Source organism: Anolis sagrei, chromosome 2, assembly GCF_037176765.1.
Source record: "Anolis sagrei isolate rAnoSag1 chromosome 2, rAnoSag1.mat, whole genome shotgun sequence".
In the NCBI taxonomy this organism is placed as follows: domain Eukaryota; kingdom Metazoa; phylum Chordata; class Lepidosauria; order Squamata; family Dactyloidae; genus Anolis; species Anolis sagrei.
The window spans coordinates 14,696,340-14,714,614 of record NC_090022.1 but is presented as its reverse complement, the minus strand read 5'-3'; the positions used below and the strand labels follow the sequence as shown (position 1 = coordinate 14,714,614).

Sequence of the window (18,275 nt, the reverse complement as noted above, 5' to 3'; positions counted from 1 at the left end):
ATATATGGCACTGGACTGATAAAGTCTAGAAATTGAATTCTAAAGCAATATATGAAATATCTAACATGTAATATACAAATGAAACATAAAAAATAGAACATTCAAAGATAGGAATAACTGAAAGCCATCTTTCTAGAAAGTCTTACTACTTCATTTATTTTTGGGTTAATCTTGTATGTAAGTTTTCTAGAGGCAAGCATACATAAAATGGCAAAACAAAGATTCTTAAAACCGAATTGAAATATCACAAACTGAATTACAGAGGATGTCTCTCTCTCTCTCTCTTTTAAAAATATTTCATATTTACTGATGTTTTTTAATATATATGAACTAATTCACACTGTAATAATCAACATTCAGAAAGCAATTTTTAAAAAAGAACTATGCAGTAAAAATCCCATATCTGTAGGGGTGACATTTCTGGCTCTATAGCAACTGCTAGGGCAGTGGTTCTCAACCTGGGCCCCCCAGATGTTTTTGGCCTACAACTCCCAGAAATCCCAGCCAGTTTACCAGCTGTTAGGATTTCTGGGAGTTGAAGGCCAAAAACATCTGGGGACCCCAGGTTGAGAACCACTGTCCTAGGGGATTGGCATTGGCGGCTCTAAGGATCTTTGGTTCAATTAAGATGAATATATGGTTCCATCCCTAGAGCTGAAATCTTCGGTTTGCTCTATTTAATCAGAATAGTGGGGATTGAATTTAGAGGCATGTGGATATGATGGCTGATGTTAAAATGCCATTTAACCTTTTCTCCAAACTCAGAGCCACAAGCACTTTGGGTGACAATTCCCATTATTCTGAGTCTGCAAGGTGGATAATCTGAAGTGATGGGAGTTGTTGTTCAATAACATCTGGGGATCAAAACTGGGTAAAAATTAAAGAGCACCAGCCGCTACATAAAAGAATTATAGTTGACTTTCTATATCCACGGATTTTCCATCTATTCAACACCCCTTTGGAGCAGCTATACTGAATTGATTAAAAGCATGGATGCATCTTGATAATCAAAGCCTGATAGTTTTTGAATGAGCTGATTTAAAATTTGTATACTTATTTTATGGAAAACTGGTAAAAGAGCCAAACTTCTTATGAGAACTTGAAACAAGCTGTAGTACATGACCTTATTTCCTGGTTTGGTGTGAAGCCAGGAAATAAGGCCATGACATATACCTTTCTGGTATATATCTGAAATCGGGGAGAGGGTTGCCATGGAAACGGGAGCAATGCAGGGGAGGGGCCAGGGTGAGGCGTGAGGGAAATAAACTGTCAGTTGGAACTTTGTTGTGTTCCCTACTGCATGCTTTTGAATTAAATCTTTCCAATTTTTGGAGGTAATTATTTCACCAGATGGACACTCTACATCGGTAAGTTTCCAGGGCCAGAACACCCAAACTTTTAAAAATTCCCAATTAAGAAAATTCTGATGAGAACTTGGAACAAGCCCTACATCGGTTTTTTGAAACATAATAAGTTTCCCCTTTTCAGTAAAGGTCTTTGCTCACTCTATCCATTCGGATGTTTTCCCTGCACATGCATCCTTTGATGACTAGTAACACTTGCTTTAGAGCTGAAATGCTTTCCGCACTCTGTGCATTGATATGGTTTCTCTCCTGTGTGGCTTTTCTGGTGCCTGGAAAGGTGTGTATGTTGACTGAAGCTTTTCCCACAGGTGGTACACTTATATGGTTTCTCACCAGTGTGGATTCTTAGGTGTGAGGAAAAACTAGCACTAAAGCGGAAGCTCTTTCCACACTCCAAGCATTTATAGGGTTTCTCCCCTGTGTGGTTTCTTTGATGATTACTGAGGCTTTCGCTACGGCTGAAGCTCTCTCCACACTCGTGGCATTTATATGGCTTCTCCCCTGTGTGGATTCTCAGGTGTTTAGAAAGGTGGGGCTTTTGGCGGAAGCTCTTTCCACACTCCGGGCAGGTATAGGGTCTCTCCCCTGTGTGGGTTCTTTGGTGGACAGTTAGTTTCCCTGATTCCCGGAAGGTCCTTCCACACTCCAGGCATGAATATGGTTTCTCTCCTGTGTGCAGTCTTTGGTGTACAGTGAGCTCTTGACTCCAACCGAAGCTCTTTCCGCATTCCATACATCTATGTGGTTTCTCCCCTGTGTGGACTCTTCGGTGTGCAGAAAGGATTGTACTTAAACGGAAGCTCTTTCCACACACTTCACAGTTAAATGGTTTTTCCCCTGTATGGATACGTCGGTGGTCAGCAAGATTTTCACTCCTATTGAAGCTCTTGCCACACTCTAGGCACTTAAATGGTTTCTCCCCTGTGTGGAGTCTTTGATGTGAACAAAAGTTACTGCTGTAACGGAAGCTCTTCCTGCATTCCAGGCATTTATAAGGCTTTTCGCCTGTATGAAGTCGTTGATGTGTTCTCAGAGTTTCGGCCTTGCGGAAACTCTTCCCACACTCTAGGCATTTATATGGTTTCTCTCCTCTGTGAATTCTTTGGTGGACAATAAGGTTTTCTCTTACAATGAAACTCTTCCCACATTCTGTGCATTGATATGGTTTCTCTCCAGTGTGAATTCTTTGGTGGACAATAAGGTTTCCTCTTACACTGAAACTTTTCCCACATTCTGTGCATTGATATGGTTTCTCCCCTGTATGTATTCTTTGATGTCTAGTAAGATGTCCTCTACTGTTGAAACTCTTATCACATTCTGTGCATTTAAATTGTTTTCCCCCTGCATGGGTTCTCTGACGTGAGGAAAGAGCTGGACTGAAATTGTTTTCAAACTCCATGGATTTCGATGTCTCTTGCTCTCTGCTGATTTGGCTCTGTCCAATAGTACTTGAAAGGGCCCCCGGTGGCGCAGTGGGTTAAAGCACTGAGCGGCTGAGCTTGTTGACCGAAAGGTCACATTTAAAACCTAGTAAGATGTCCTCTATTATTGCAATTAATTTATCCCATGTGTGGGTTCTCTGGCATAAGAAAAGAGTTTGACTGATTGTTTTCAAACTCCATGGATTTCTATGGTTCTTGCTCTCTGCTGATTCTGCACTGCCCCAAAATGCTTGAAAGATGGTCGAGGGTTTCCCCACACAGTAAACACCTTCTGCTTTTCTCACCTTCTTGGATCAGACATTCATGGAAATTAATGGAGGGAGTTCTCGTCCTACTTGTTGACTTAACTTCCACTTGATCCACTTGTATTCGCGACAGTCTTTATTCCTGCTTCATTCTTGCTTCCTCCCAATGGATACACAGATAGGTATTTAAGAGTTATTTCCCATTACCTGCTTGGGGAGAAATAAAAATCCATTATTAAGTATGATTTATTTGTGGGCAGGGAGCCAGCCTGGTGTAGGTGTTGTAGTGGTCTTATTACTGGGCTTGAATACCCACTCAGCCATGAAATCCACTAAGTCCATGATGGCAAACCTATGACACGTGTGTCAGCACTGACACGCGTAGCCATTTTCAATGACACACAGCTGCATGCGGCCGCATACAGAGAAGATGGGGCTGCATCCCAAGAAGGACATTTCATCCTCGGCTCCTACACCAGCATTTTCCTATAATGGCGAGATATGTGGCATTATAGAAAAAGCAGGGAAGTTAAATAATTAGTTTTTGGTTTATTAAATACAGTTATATATTACAATAATAAATTTTTGTTATTAAACTATCAACATCATGAAATTATGGTTTTTTTCTCGAAGTGACACCTCACTTGAGTTATGCTCGTTTTTTTGGTGAGTATTGACACACCAAGCTCAAAAGATTGCCCATCATTGCACTAAGTGATCTTGGGTAAGTCACATTCTCTGTCTCGGAATAATAAGACAACAGCAAACTCCTTTTGAACAAATCTTGCCTAGAACGCCTACCGATACAAACGTCTTTGTTTCTCCATAGGCTGGAAGTGATCGGAAGGCAAACAGAAACAAACATTTTGTAGGATGGGGGAAAAAACCCCTGAAAGTGGACATAAAGAACAACAGAATGCTATTGCGCGGATATATAAAGAATTCTTCCTACTGCCCACTCTCAATCTGTTCACCTTTATTGCATGACCAAATGTTCTAAAGTCACATCTTAGGGAGACAAAAATGCTCTGTACAGGTTGACCACCCCTTATCTAGAGTTCCAAAATCCAAAATAATACGAAATTAGTCACTTGGGTGGTGAAGACAGTAATATATTTGCTTTCCTGCAGAGGTAAGAGGCTCTCTCTTGCCCTTTGCCTGAACGTAGCATGAACCAACCTGGACACCTCATATTATTTGAGAACACAGAAATGCTGGACCACTCTAACAACTACCATGTCAGGCTGCACAGAGAAGCCACTGAAATCCACAAGAAGCATGTGGACAATTCCAACAGAAAGGAACCATAGAATTATAGAATCAAAGAGTTGGAAGAGACCTCATGGGCCATCCAGTCCAACCCCCTGCCAAGAAGCAGGAATATTGCATTCAAAGCACCCCTGACAGATGGCCACCCAGCCTCTGTTTAAAAGCTTCCAAAGAAGGACCCTCCACCACACTCCGGGGCAGAGAGTTCCACTGCTGAACAGCTCTCACAGTCAGGAAGTTCTTCCTCATGTTCAGATGGAATCTCCTCTCTTGTAGTTTGAAGCCATTGTTTCGCGTCCTAGTCTCCAAGGAAGCAAAAAACAAGCTTGCTCCCTCCTCCCTGTGGCTTCCTCTCACATATTTATACATGACTATCATATCTCCATGAAAATGAACAAAATCTGGCTACCAGTATTTAAAAAAACTCTAAAATCAAAACAGTAAATAAAGAACAACACTAAAAAAGCAGAGGAATTGCAGTCAAGAAACAATTAGGGCCAGGTAACACCTCCCAAGAAAGGATTCCCTCAGGCAGTAAGAAGCCAGACCTTGAAACTGCTAGGCCATTAAATAATAATCAAGGTGGCCATTCACACTTGTCTCAAGCAGACAAGAGTTCTTTCCCCTGAGCCAGGGTCGCTGTGTGTTTTCCAGGCTGTACGGCCATGTTCCAGAAGCATTCTCTCCTTGGCAGGCATCCTCAGAGGTTGTGAGGTCCTGGACATTTCACAGATATATAAACCCCACTTGCCTAGTTTCCAACCTCTGGGGATGCCTGCCATGGATGCAGGTGAAATGTCAGGAGAGAATGCTTCTGGAACATGGCCACAGAGCCCAGAAAACTCACAATAACCCAGTGATTCCATCCATGAAAGCCTTCCACAATACATTAGACACAAAGGTTGTTTCATGTACAGCATTATTCAAAATAGTATAAATTATCTCCAGTATGTGTGTATAAGGTGCGTATGATACACAAGGCTGTATCCAAACTGACAATTTGAATGCAATTTGAAACGACATTATATGGTCAGTTATATGAACATGCAGTTCAACGCAGTTCAATTGCAGGTTTAGAGCAGTGGTTCTCAACTTGTGGTCCCCCAAATGTTTTGACCTTCAACTCCCAAAAATCCTAACAGTAGGTAAGAAGTGCAAGGCACAGGATTGTTTCCTTGTAAACAATCTCTCATTTACACCTATAAACACTTTTTACTGAGGTCTTGCATTGATGTTATCTCAATATAGAAAGATATAGAGATATATTCAGTTTTTGTTTCTGCCTCAAGGAAATTCATAATTATTGAATTAGATCCAGGGAACTCATGCTATCCCTCTATTCTGCTTTGGTTAGACCACACCTGGAATATTGTATCCAATTCTGGACACCACAATTGAAGAGAGATATTGACAAGCTGGAATGTGTCCAGAGGAGGGCGACACATGATCAAGGGTCTGGAGAACAGGCCCTATGAGGAGCGGCTTAAAGTGCTGGGCATGTTTAGCCTGAAGAGAAGGCTGAGAGGAGACATGATAGCCATGTATAAATATGTGAGAGGAAGCCACAGGGAGGAGGGAGCAAGCTTGTTTTCTGCTTCCCTGGAGACTAGGACGCAGAACAATGGCTTCAAACTACAAGAAAGGAGATTCCATCTGAACATGAGGAAGAACTTCTGACTGTGAGAGCCGTTCAGTAGTGGAACTCTCTGCCCCGGAGTGTGGTGGAGGCTCCTTCTTTGGAAGCTTTTAAACAGAGGCTGGGTGGCCATCTGTCAGGGGTGCTTGGAATGCAATATTCCTGCTTCTTGGCAGAATGGGGTTGGACTGGATGGCCCATGAGGTCTCTTCCAACTCTGTGATTCTATTGAGCATTGTATAATAATGTAGGATTAATAGACTGGAGCCCCTGGTGACGCAGTGGGTAAAGCACTGAGGTGCTGAGCTTGTTGATCGAAAGGTCGCAGGTTTGATCCCGGGGAGTGGTGTGAGCTTCCGCTGTCAGCCCTAGCTTCTGCCAACCTAGCAGTTCGAAAACATGCAAATGTGAGTAGATCTGGCGGGAAGGTAACGGCGCTCCATGCAGTCATGCCAGCCACATGACCTTGGAGGTGTCTACGGACAACGCTGGCTCTTCAGCTTAGAAATGGAGATGAGCACCGCAACCCCGAGTCAGACATGACTGGACTTAATGTCAGGGGACTACCTTTACCCAATAGACTAGGTGGTTAATATGTGCAAATTATAAATAATTACATGATTCGGAAATTTTGCTAGGCCATCAGGGTTTATCACCTGCTATTTATGCTTCTAATGTGACTTGATCAATTGATTCTAACAGCATAAATCCTGATATATTTCCCATGTTATCCAGCTTTGGGGTATTGATATATAGAAAGGGCTTATCAGTATTTCAGGTCTAACATTTTTAAACAAAACAATGATAGGAACAAAGGGCAGGAAGAAAGGGACATACAGGGAAGAAATCTCCAAACTCAAGGCCAAAAGTTTTCCTTCATTCCCATCTTGCACCCAACATTGCAGCCTGTTCCCTGAGGATTACACCTGGTGGCCCCAAGAAAGCTCCCCATCAGGCCAATATTGCAGCCCCAGCAACCCCAATATGGCATCCCTACCTCCTCATGGCTCCTCTTTCCCTGCTTTCAGCCTTCCCGCCTGGCCAAAGAGAAAAGCGGAAGCGGAATCGATGCTCTTTGGATTGTTCTCTCCAAGGACTTCCTGGGCAAAACAATGCCCTGCCTCTCTAGGAAGCAGGGTGGGCTCGCAGGTGCTTTGGAGGACTCCATGCCAGGAGCCCCCCTCCTCATTGGGATGACAGGTTTCCAAAAGAGCTGCAAGGGACAATTGGGATTCATAGAATCATAGAATCACAGAGTTGGAAGAGACCACATGGGCCATCCAGTCCAACCCCATTCTGCCAAGAAGCAGGAATATTGCATTCAAATCACCCCTGACAGATGGCCATCCAGCCTCTGTTTAAAAGCTTCCAAAAGAAGGAGCCTCCACCACTCTCCAGGGCAGAGTGTTCCACTGCTGAACGGCTCTCACAGTCAAGAAGTTCTTCCTCCTGTTCAGATGGAATCTTCTTTCTTGTAGTTTGAAGCCATTGTTTTGCGTCCTAGTCTCCAAGGAAGCAGAAAACAAGCTTGCTCCCTCCTCCCTATGACTTCCTCTCACATACATGGCTATCATATCTCCTCTCAGCCTTCTCTTCTTCAGGCTAAACATGCCCAGCTCTTTAAGCTGCTCCTCGTAGGGCTTGTTCTCCAGACCCTTGATCATTTTAGTCACCCTCCTCTGGACACATTCCAGCTTGTCAATATCTCTCTTGAATTGTGGTGCCCAGAATTGGACACAGTATTCCAGATGTGGTGTAACCAAAGCAGAATAGAGGGGTAGCATGACTTCCTTAGATCTAGACACTATGCTCCTATTGATGCAGGCCAAAATCCCATTGGCTTTTTTTGCCGCCACATCACATTGTTGGCTCATGTTTAACTTGTTGTCCACGAGGACTCCAAGATCTTTTTCACACGTACTGCTCTCGAGCCAGGCATCGTCCCCCATTCTGTATCTTTGCATTTCGTTTTTCCTGCCTAAGTGGAGTATCTTGTATTTGTCACTTTCTTTTTTTAAGTGTTGCTCTTTATTTCCTGTTATGATTTTAGAGGTTTTTTTAAAACAGTACTGATAGCCAGATTTTGTTCATTTTCATGGTTCCTTACTTTCTGTTGAAATTGTCCACATGCTTGTGGATTTCGATGGCTTTTGATTCCCCCACGCAGTAAGAAGCCAGACCTTGAAAATGCAAGGCCATTAAACGCCAATCAAGGCAACCAATTGCAACATTCACACTTGCTTCAAACAGACAAGAGTTCTTTCTCCCACTCTGGACATTATTCCACAGATATATAAACCTCATTTTCCTAGTTTCCAACAGACCTCACAACCTCTGAGGATGCCTGAAATAGATGCAGGCGAAACGTCAGGAGAGAATGCTTCTGGAACATGGCCATAGAGCCCAGAAAACTCACAACCCAGCTATCTGGATGGATGAAGTTAGGACCAAATCCTTTTTTTTTCTTCAAATGTCCTTTGTTTTGATGTTTATATTGCTATGTTATTTTTATTCTTATGTAGGAGATTCCATCTGAACATTTAGAAGAACTTCCTGACTGTGTGAGCTGTTCAGCAGTGGAACTCTCTGCCCCGGAGTGTGGTGGAGGCTCCTTCTTTGTAGGCTTTTAAGCAGAGGCTGAATGGCCATCTGTTGGGGCTGCTTTGAACACAATTTTTCTGCTTCTTGGCAGAATGGGGGTGGCTCATGAGGTCTCTTCCAACTCAAGGATTCTATGATTCTAGGTATGCCTTTCCTTTTCTTTTTCCTTTCCTTTCTTTCCTTTTCCTTTCCTTTCCCTTTCTCCTTTCCTTTCTCTTTTTATTTTTCCTTTCCTCTTTCCTTTCCTTGTTCCTCTCCTGCGTTGTATAAATGCAAAGCAACACATGTGAAAAAGCCTAGGCTGCTGCTTTTTTAGCAGACTGGACGGCCATCTGTCGGGAGGGCTTGGGCTGGGTCTCCTCCGCCTTTTAGGACTCTTTCAGGGAGAGATATTGACAAGCTGGAATGTGTCCAGAGGAGGGCGACTAAAATGATCAAGGGTCTGGAGAACAAGCCCTATGAGGAGCGGCTTAAGGAGCTGGGCATGTTTAACCTGAAGAAGAGAAGGCTGAGAGGAGATATGATAGCCATGTATCAATATGTGAGAGGAAGCCACAGAGAGGAGGGAGCAAGCTTGTTTTCTGCTTCCTTGCAGACTAGGACGCGGAACAATGGCTTCAAACTACAAGAAAGGAGATTCCACCTGAACATGAGGAAGAACTTCCTGACTGTGAGAGCCGTTCAGCAGTGGAACTCTCTGCCCCGGAGTGTGGTGGAGGCTCCTTCTTTGGAAGCTTTTAAGCAGAGGCTGGATGGCCATTTGTCAGGGGTGATTTGAATGCAATTTTCCTGCTTCTTGGCTGAATGGGGTTGGACTGGATGGCCCATGAGGTCTCTTCCAACTCTTTGATTCTATGATCCTATGGAGGGAGGGAGGGGCAGGGTGACGTCACGAAGGGGGCGTGTCCTCATGGCTCCTAGGCGTTGGACTCCACCTCCTCCTTGATGTCACTTCCGGAGGCGGGGCGAGGAGGGTCTTTCTGGGGCAGGAAGAGGAAGCCTTTGGAGAGAAGGAGAAGGAAGGAAGTAGGTCGGAGGAGCCTGTTGGGGAAGGAGGGCCTTGGGGATGTTTCTATGCTTCTTTTGTGGGGGATATTATGGATGGGGTCCCCTCCTGGTCCTTTGAGAGGGGGAAAGGCCAGAGAAAGAGGGAGAGAGAGAGAAAGAGAGAAAGGCCTCCTTCTCCTTCCCAAGATGGAGGCAGGGCCCTCCTCTCCCTCTCTCTCAGAATTGAGGATGGGACAGGCTTGTCTCTTACTCCTTTGGAGACTGGGACACAGAGCCTTGGATTCAAGCTGATTCAAAGACACTTCATGGAATCAGAAATGGAAGAGACCCCAAGGACCATACAGTCCAATCCCTTCCAGGCAGAAACACAATCTAATAATAACAATAAAAAATAATTAAAATTCAAGCTGATTCAAAGACACTTCATGGAATCAGAAATAGAGGAGACCCCAAGTACCATACAGTCCAATCCCTTCCAGGCAGAAACACAATCTAATTTATTTATCGTGTCATCAGCAACCATACCATTGTATTACATTTCTAACAGAACAAAACAAACACACAGATTTTTTAAAAAAACAGATTTTTCAAACTTGGTAGCTGATTAAATGTCCTTTGACCAGTATCTGGCCACTTGGAGTGCCTCTGGGGTTGCCGCAAGAAGGTCCTCCATTGTGCATGTGGCAGGGCTCAGGATGCATTGCAGCAGGTGGTCTGTGGCTTGCTCTTCTCCACACTAGCTCTTCTCCACACTCGCATGTCGTGGACTCCACTTTGTGGCCCCATTTCTTGAGGTTGGCTGTGCATCTCGTGGTGCCGGAGCGCAGTCTGTTCAGCACCTTCCAAGTCGCCCAGTCTTCTGTGTGCCCAGGGGGGAGTTGCTCATCTGGTATCACCCATGGATTGAGGTGCTGGGTTTGGGCCTGCCACTTTTGGACTCTCGCTTGCTGAGGTGTTCCAGCGAGTATCTCTGTAGATCTAAGGAAACTATGTCTTGATTTAAGTCGTTGACGTGCTGGCTGATACCCAAACAGGGGATGGGCTGGAGATGTCTCTGCCTTGGTCCTTTCACTATTGGTTGCTACTTCCCGGTGGATTTCAGGTGGTGCAATACCGGCTAAGCAGTGTAATTTCTCTAGTGGTGTAGGGCGCAGACACCCTGTGATAATGCGGCATGTCTCATTAAGAGCCATATCTACTGTTTTAGTGTGGTGAGATGTGTTCCACACTGGGCATGCGTACTCAGCAGCAGAGTAGCATAGCGCAAGGGCAGATGTCTTCACTGTGTCTGGTTGTGATCCCCAGGTTGTGCCAGTCAACTTTCGTATGATGTTGTTTCTAGCGCCCACTTTTTGCTTGATGTTCAGGCAGTGCTTCTTGTAGGTCAGAGCACGGTCCAGAGTGACTCCCAGATATTTGGGTGTGTTGCAATGCTCCAGTGGGATCCCTTCCCAGGTAATTCTCAGAGCTCGGGATGCTTGTCTGTTCTTAAGGTGAAAGGCGCATGTCTGTGTTTTAGATGGATTAGGGATCAGTTGGTTTTCCCTGTAATAGGCAGTAAGAGCACCTAGAGCTTCGGAGAGCTTCTTTTCAACCATCTCAAAGCTCCCTGCTTGAGTGGTAATGGCACGATCATCAGCATAGATGAAACTCTGTCCCTTCTGGCAGTCTATATCTAATAATAATAATAATAATAATAATAATAATATAATTAAAATTCAAGCTGATTCGAAGACACTTCATGGAATCAGAATTGGAGGAGACCCCAAGGACCATACAGTTCAATCCCTTCTTCCAGGCAGAAACACTAATAACAATAATAATAATAATAATAATAATATAATTAAAATTCAAGCTGATTCAAAGACACTTCATGGAATCAGAATTGGAGGAGACCCCAAGGACCAATACAGTTCAATGCCTTCTTCCAGGCAGAAACACAATCTAATAATAATAATAACAATAATAATATAATAAAACTTTAATTATACCCCGCCACCACCTCCCCAAGGGACTCGGAGCAGCCTACATAAGGCCAAGTCCAACAACACATCAACAAAACAAAAAGCAATAAGCAAAAACAATACAATTTATATAAATCACATATAAAACAATAACACACAAGAATTTTAAAAACCTGTGGAGTGGTTTAAAATTTAAAAATTAAATTAAATAAACACTGGGCATGAACAGAGGTAGGATGTATCTGGTAGGAGGGTTTTAAAAGAAATGAAGCGAAAGCAACCCAACGAGTAGTTAAAGTGCTTCTGAGGACATTTTGCAGGGAATTATTTCCTTATTCAAGGAAGGCACACTGCATGGAGTCGTTCTGCCTTGGTCAGACCACATCTGGAATACTGTGGCCAATTCTGGGCACCACAGTTGCAGGGAGATGTTGACTCTAAACTGGGATTTGTCCAGAGGAGGGCAACCAAAATGATCAAGGGTCTGGAGAACAAGCCCTATAAAGAGTGGCTTAAAGAGCTGGGCATGTTTAACCTACAGAAAAGAAGGCTGACAGGAGACAGACTCATAGAGTTGGGAGAGATCTCATGGGCCATCCAGTCCAACCCCCTGCCAATAAGCAGGAAAATCGCATTCAAAGCACCCCTGACAGATGGCCATCCAGTCTTTGTTTCAAAGGTTCCAAAGAAGAAGCCTCTACCATACTTCAGGGCAGAGAGTTTCACTGCTGAATGACTCTCGCAGTCAGGAAGTTCTTTCTAATGTTCAGATGGAATCTCCTTTCTTGTAGTTTGAAGCCATTGTTCCGCGTCCTAGTTCCAGGGCAGCAGAAAATGGCCATCTAGCCTCTGTTTAAAAGCCACCAAAGAAGGAGTCTTCACCAGTGAGGGCAAGTGTGCTTGGTGGGGACGAGGGACAGGGCCTTCTCGGCGGTGGCCCCACACCTGTGGAACTCGCTCCCCAACAAGATCAGGTCGGCTTTTCCCCTCCTTTCTTTTAAGAAGAAGGTAAAATCATGGCTCTGGGACCAGGCCTTTGGACAGCAACCATGACAGTACCTTGGATATTGAACCGGACTGAAATGGCTATATGGTTGATGACAATGTTTTTAACCTGTTTTTATCTTAATGTTTTATTTACTGTTTTAAACTTTTGCTATTTGTGTTTATATTAGTATTATATTGAAGCTTCGAATTGTGGCTGATTTGTAAGTTGCCCGGAATCCCCCTTCTCAGGGGCCGAGAAGGGTGGGATAGAAATATTGGAAATAAATAAATGTATAAATATGTGAGGGAAAGTCATAGGGAGGATGTTTTCTGCTGCCCTGGAGACTAGGGAATGGAACAATGGCTTCAAACTACAAGAAAGGAGATTCTGCCTGAACATTAGGAAGGACTTCCTAACAGAGAGAGCCGTTCAGCAGTGGAACTCTCTGTCCCGGAGTGTGATGGAGGCTCCTTCTTTGGAGGCTTTTATATAGAGGCTGGATGGTCATCTGTCAGGGGTGCTTTGAATGCGATTTTCCTGCTTATTGGCAGGGGGTTGGACTGGATGGCCCATGAGGTCTCTTTCAACTCTATGATTCTATTATGTTTCCTGTTCTTGAGTTCAGAGTAGAGTAACTGCCTTCAAATAGCTTGGAAAGACAGGGGGACAAATGTCAGTGTGCTGGAAGAAGCAAAGACCACCAGTATTGAAGCGATGGAGGGGGTATTGAAGGGAAGGAGGGGACCATCTTTAACTCCTTAGGGAGGGAGTTCCAGAAGTGGGAGGCAGCCACGGAGAAGGCCCTTTCTCTCGTTCCCACCAGCCATGCTTGGGACGGGGATGGAACTGAGAGGAGGACCCCCTCCGATGACCGCAGTGTCCGAGTTGGTCTGTAGAGGGAGATGCGGTTTGTCAAATAGTCTAAGTGCATAGAATGTGGGAAGAGCTTCTCTTTTAGTGGAAGTCTGCAACCCCATCAAAGGACCCACACAGAGGAGAAGCCATATAAATGTATTGGAATGTGGAAAGAGCTTCTCTGGCTGTGGAAGTCTACGTTCTCATCAAGGGACCCACACAGGGGAGAAGCCATATAACTGCATGGAATGTGGAGAGAGCTTTAGTCGGTGTGACAATCTGTGCACCTATCAAAGGACCCACAATGGGAGAAGTCATAGGATATATTGGATTGTGTGAAGAGCTACACTCAGAGTTCAGCATTCCTGTCAATGGACTTACTGTCATTGTGTGTTCCTATATGGCAGGGATTTGGGTGGTTCTTGTAGTCTCTTTCAGCTCTAGGATTTTATGCCCCACACAGAGGAAAAACCTTAAAAATGCATGGAATCTGGAAAGAGCTTCAGGGATTGCGAAGCAAGCATCAGTGAACTCACACAGGGCTAGCAGAGGAGTCCACTCAGTGGCTTTCCAAATTGTCCCAAAATGTAGCTGTACATTTTCTCAGGCCCCATCCACACAGCTGAATAAAAACCCACATTATCTGCTTTGTTATATAGCAGCCTGGACGCAGATATCCAAGTTCAAAGCAGATATTGTGGGATTTTCTGCCTTGATATTCTTGGTTATATGACTGTGTGGAAGGGCCCTCAGACAAGTATCCTCTCCCTTTTGTGCTTAAAAGGATAGAGCCCCTTCTTCCCTTGCAGTCATTGATAGCATTTCATCGCTACTTGTAGCAACACGTCCACTATTCTATTGGGTTGTTGAGTGTTTTCCAACCCCGTACCTACAAAAATTTTGTTTTTGTTTGCCTTCAAATCATTTCCATCCTATTGTGAACCAAAGGTGTTCTAAGCAAGATTTGACACCTTCCTCTGAGACAGAGAATGTGACTTGCCTAAGATCACTTAGTGGGTTTCATGGCTGAGTGGGGATTCAAGCCCAGTAATAAGACTACTATAACACCTACACCAGGCTGGCTCCCTGCCCACAAATAAAACATGTTTAACAATTTATTATTAATTTATTATGAATATGGATTTACTTACACAAAGAATATCCCCAAACAGCAATAATGCCAAGAGAATGGATTGGAATAACTTCCTAAAATATCTCGAAAAGGAAAATAAAACCTCCAGATACAACAGAAAGAAGATCTCACATAAGCCTAAAGGCACAAAATCTAGTTGATAACAAGGCACTGGCCTTAAGTCAGATAATATTTCTGCATCCTAGATAACTTGGAAGTGCACTTCCCCAAAGACTCCTGCCCTTTCTTGAATGTGAGAGATGAGTGTATGCGTGTGCAAGCATATGTGTGAATGTGTTTTCTGTGTGTATGTGTGACTCCCCCCACCCCTCTCTTCCCACCCTCAAACTCTTCTATTATTCCCACTGCTCTAGCCTAACCCATTGTTCCCCCACTTTTTATGTATACAGAAACTTGCACTAAAAAATAAAATATTTTTTTAAATTTTTTCTCCCCAAGCAGGTAATGGCAGGGATATATCTGTGAATCCATTAAGTAGCTATCTGTGAATCCATTGGAAGGAAGCACAGATGAAGTAGGAATAAAGACTGTTGAGAATAAAAGTGGCACAAGAAGAAAATAAGTCAAGAAGCAGGATGAGAACTCCCTCCATTTCTCTGATGTCTACGAATGTCTGATCCAAGAAGGTGAGAAAAGAAGAAAGTGTTCCCTGTGTGGGAAAACCCTCAACAACCTTTCAAGCACTATTGGGCAGTTTGAAAAGAAATCAATGGAGTTTGAAAAAAATAAGAGTCAGACTCTTTCCTCACGCCAGAGAACCCACACAGGAAGGAAACCATTTAAATGCATGGAATGTGGCAAGAGTTTTGACATTAGAGGAAATCTTACTAGACATCAAATGATACATACAGGGGAGAAGCCATATCAATGCACAGAATGTGGGAAGAGTTTCCGCAGTGCTGGAAATCTGAGAACACATCAACCACTCCATACAGGTGAAAAGCCTTATAAATGCCTGGAGTGCAGAAAGAGCTTCCGTTACTACAGTAACCTTCATACGCATCAAAGACTCCACACAGGGGAGAAACCATATCAATGCACAGAATGTGGGAAGACTTTCTGCGATCCTGGACATTGGAGAGCACATCAACGAATTCATACAGGTGAAAAGCCTTATAAATGCCTGGAGTGCGGAAAGAGCTTCCGTTTAAGCGGTAGCCTTCAATCACATCAAAGGCTCCACACAGGGGAGAAACCATATCAGTGCCTCGAGTGTGGAGAAAGCTTCAATAACAGTGGGAGTCTTACTGGTCACCGAAGAAGCCACACAGGGGAGAAACCATTTAAATGTGAAGTGTGCGGAAAGAGCTTCCGTTTGAGCACTATCCTTTCTGCACATCGAAAGGTCCACACAGGGGAGAAACCATATAAATGTATGGAATGCGGAAAGAGCTTCGGTCAGAGTCAAGAGCTTACTTTGCATCGAAGACTCCACACAGGAGAGAAACCATATCAGTGCCTGGAATGTGGAAGGACCTTCCGGGAATCAGGGAAACTAACTCTGCACCAGAGAACCCACACAGGGGAGAGACCATATACTTGCCCGGAGTGTGGAAAAAGCTTCCGCCAAAAGCCGCACCTTAATACACACCTAAGAACCCACACAGGGGAGAAGCCATATAAATGCCAAGAATGCGGAAAGAGCTTCAGTAATGGCGGAGGTCTCAGTATTCATCAAAGAAACCACACAGGCGAGAGACCGTATAAATGCATGGAGTGTGGAAAGAACTTCCGCTTGAGTACCAGCCTTACTTTGCACCAAAGAACCCACACGGGTGAGAAACCATTTAAGTGCACCACCTGTGGGAAAAGCTTCAGTCAACAGTCACACCTTTCCAGGCACCGGAAAAGCCACACAGGAGAGAAACCATATCAATGCACGGAGTGTGGAAAGTGTTTCAGCCATCATACAAGTTTTACTACTCATCAAAGGATGCATGCGCGGGGACAACATTCAAATGCCTAGAGTGAGACCTTCAGTGAAAAGGGGAAACTTACTATGTTTCAAAAAACTGATGTAGAGCTTGTTCCAAGTTCTTATCAGAATTTTCCTAATTGGGTGCTTATTAAAGTTTGGGTCTTCTGGCCCTTTTCCATAAATTAAGTATATATGCATGCTAGATTTTAAGTCAGCTTCTTCAAGAACTATGTTTGATTATCGAAATGCATCCATACTTTTAACCAAATTGGAATAGCAGCTTCAAAGGGCTGTTGAATAGATGGAAAATCTGTGGATGTGCAGATCCAACTATATATCCGGATCTGTGGCTTTCTGGAGAAAAACTTACTAACAAAGTGGGAAGGCTTTATTTCAAAAGCATACATTAGGGTACAAAACAAAATTCCAACTGACAGTTTACATTTCCTATCCCTCAACCTGGCTCTCCCCTTCATTGCTCCCGTTTCCATCACAACCCTCTCCCTTGTTTCAAATATACACAGGCCAGGTCTAAAGCATGGCCTAATTTCCTGGCTTCACACAAAACCAGGAAATAAGGTTATGACATTATAATTCTTTTATATAGTGGCTGGTGCTCTTTAGTTGTTTTTTTTACCCAGTTTGGATCCCTGGATGTTATTGAATGACAACTCCCATCAGTTCTGATTATCCACCTTGTGGAATCAGAATAATGGGAATTGTCACCCAATAGCGCTAGTTGCTCAGGAGTTGGAGAAAGGTTAAATGGCATTTTAGCATCAGACATCATATCCACACACCTTGTATCTAAATACAAACCCCACTGTTCTGATTAACATTATAAATTGAAGATTTTAACTCCAGGGGTGAAACCATATATTCATCTTAACTGGACCAAGACCCTTAGAGCCGCCAATCCCAATCCCCAGGAGTTGCCATAGAGTTGTGTCGGACGATTAAGCAAATTTCTAGAGATGGTATCTCTAGATCCTCCAACACAATGCTATAGTATGCAAAGGAATGGAAATGAGGGAATTTGATGGTGTTTAATCATTTACGCAGTTTGATGGTCAGAAATGTAACCGCTGTGGATATGAGATTTTTACTGTGTAGTTCTTTTTTAAAATTTGCTTTTTGAATGTTGATTTTTACGGTGTTAATTAGTTTATCTGTATTCAAACACCAGTGAACATGAAACGTGTTTAAAAGAGAGATAGAAATTCTCTTCCGTTCCTTCAGTTTGTGATATTTTTTTCCATTTGGTTTTAAGAATATTTGTTTTGCCATTTTATACATGCTTGCCTCTAGAAAACTGATTGACCCAAAAATAAATAAAGTTGTAAGAATTTCTCAAAAAATGGCTGTCAATTATTCCCATCTTTGGATATTCTATTTTTGTGATGTTTAATTTGTATATTACATGTTAGATATTTCGTATATTGCTTTAAAATTCAATATCTAGACTTTATCAGTCCAGTGCCATATATTCAGAACATTTGTTACTAGGGCAGAAGGACTGAAAATATGGCCTCATCTAATCTGCCATATAATGCAGTTTAATTGCCTTGAACTGCATTATATGATCTTGACCTGTCCATATAATGTGTTGAGATTAACTTCACAATTCAGCAGCAGATCAGTTGCACAACTTCAGTGCTTTCCAGTAGCTTCTTCCTGCACAGTATTTTCAGTCAACTGCTTCCACAGCCTGCAGTCACTCTGGAACCTTTTACAGACACTTGAGCATATGCCTGGCCATTGTCTTTCCCCCAGTCTAGATAATATTACAAACTTACCACAGCATACAGTTATATCTTGTCTTAGCAGACGGG

The 18,275-nt window shown here is 43.4% G+C and overlaps 2 protein-coding genes across 3 annotated transcripts in view; one reads left to right on the top strand and one right to left on the bottom strand.

Moving 5' to 3' along the window:
• Positions 1-17,597, top strand: part of LOC132765914 (zinc finger protein 665-like) — a 49,018-nt gene extending 31,421 nt beyond the window's left edge. Inside the window, exons 1-2 of one of the 2 annotated variants that reach the window (XM_067465325.1) lie at positions 9,528-9,583; positions 14,967-17,597. In XM_067465325.1, the coding sequence (XP_067321426.1) occupies positions 15,235-16,491 (1,257 nt within the window). In that variant the 5' untranslated portion in view covers positions 9,528-9,583; positions 14,967-15,234 and the 3' untranslated portion in view covers positions 16,492-17,597. Of the gene's footprint in view, positions 9,584-14,963 lie in introns of those variants that run through there. The other variant, XM_067465324.1, reaches the window with a different exon arrangement.
• Positions 507-3,257, bottom strand: LOC137096304 (zinc finger protein 135-like). The gene has a single exon (XM_067465416.1). It carries the CDS (start codon positions 2,761-2,763, stop codon positions 1,507-1,509), a length of 1,257 nt encoding a protein of 418 aa, XP_067321517.1. The 5' UTR covers positions 2,764-3,257; the 3' UTR covers positions 507-1,506.
• Positions 17,598-18,275: the final 678 nt, after the last annotated feature.

Coding starts and splice junctions, on each gene's coding strand:
- LOC137096304 (XM_067465416.1), bottom strand. CDS start 2,763: ATGGAGTTTGAAAACAATTTCAGTCCAGCTCTTTCCTCACGTCAGAGA.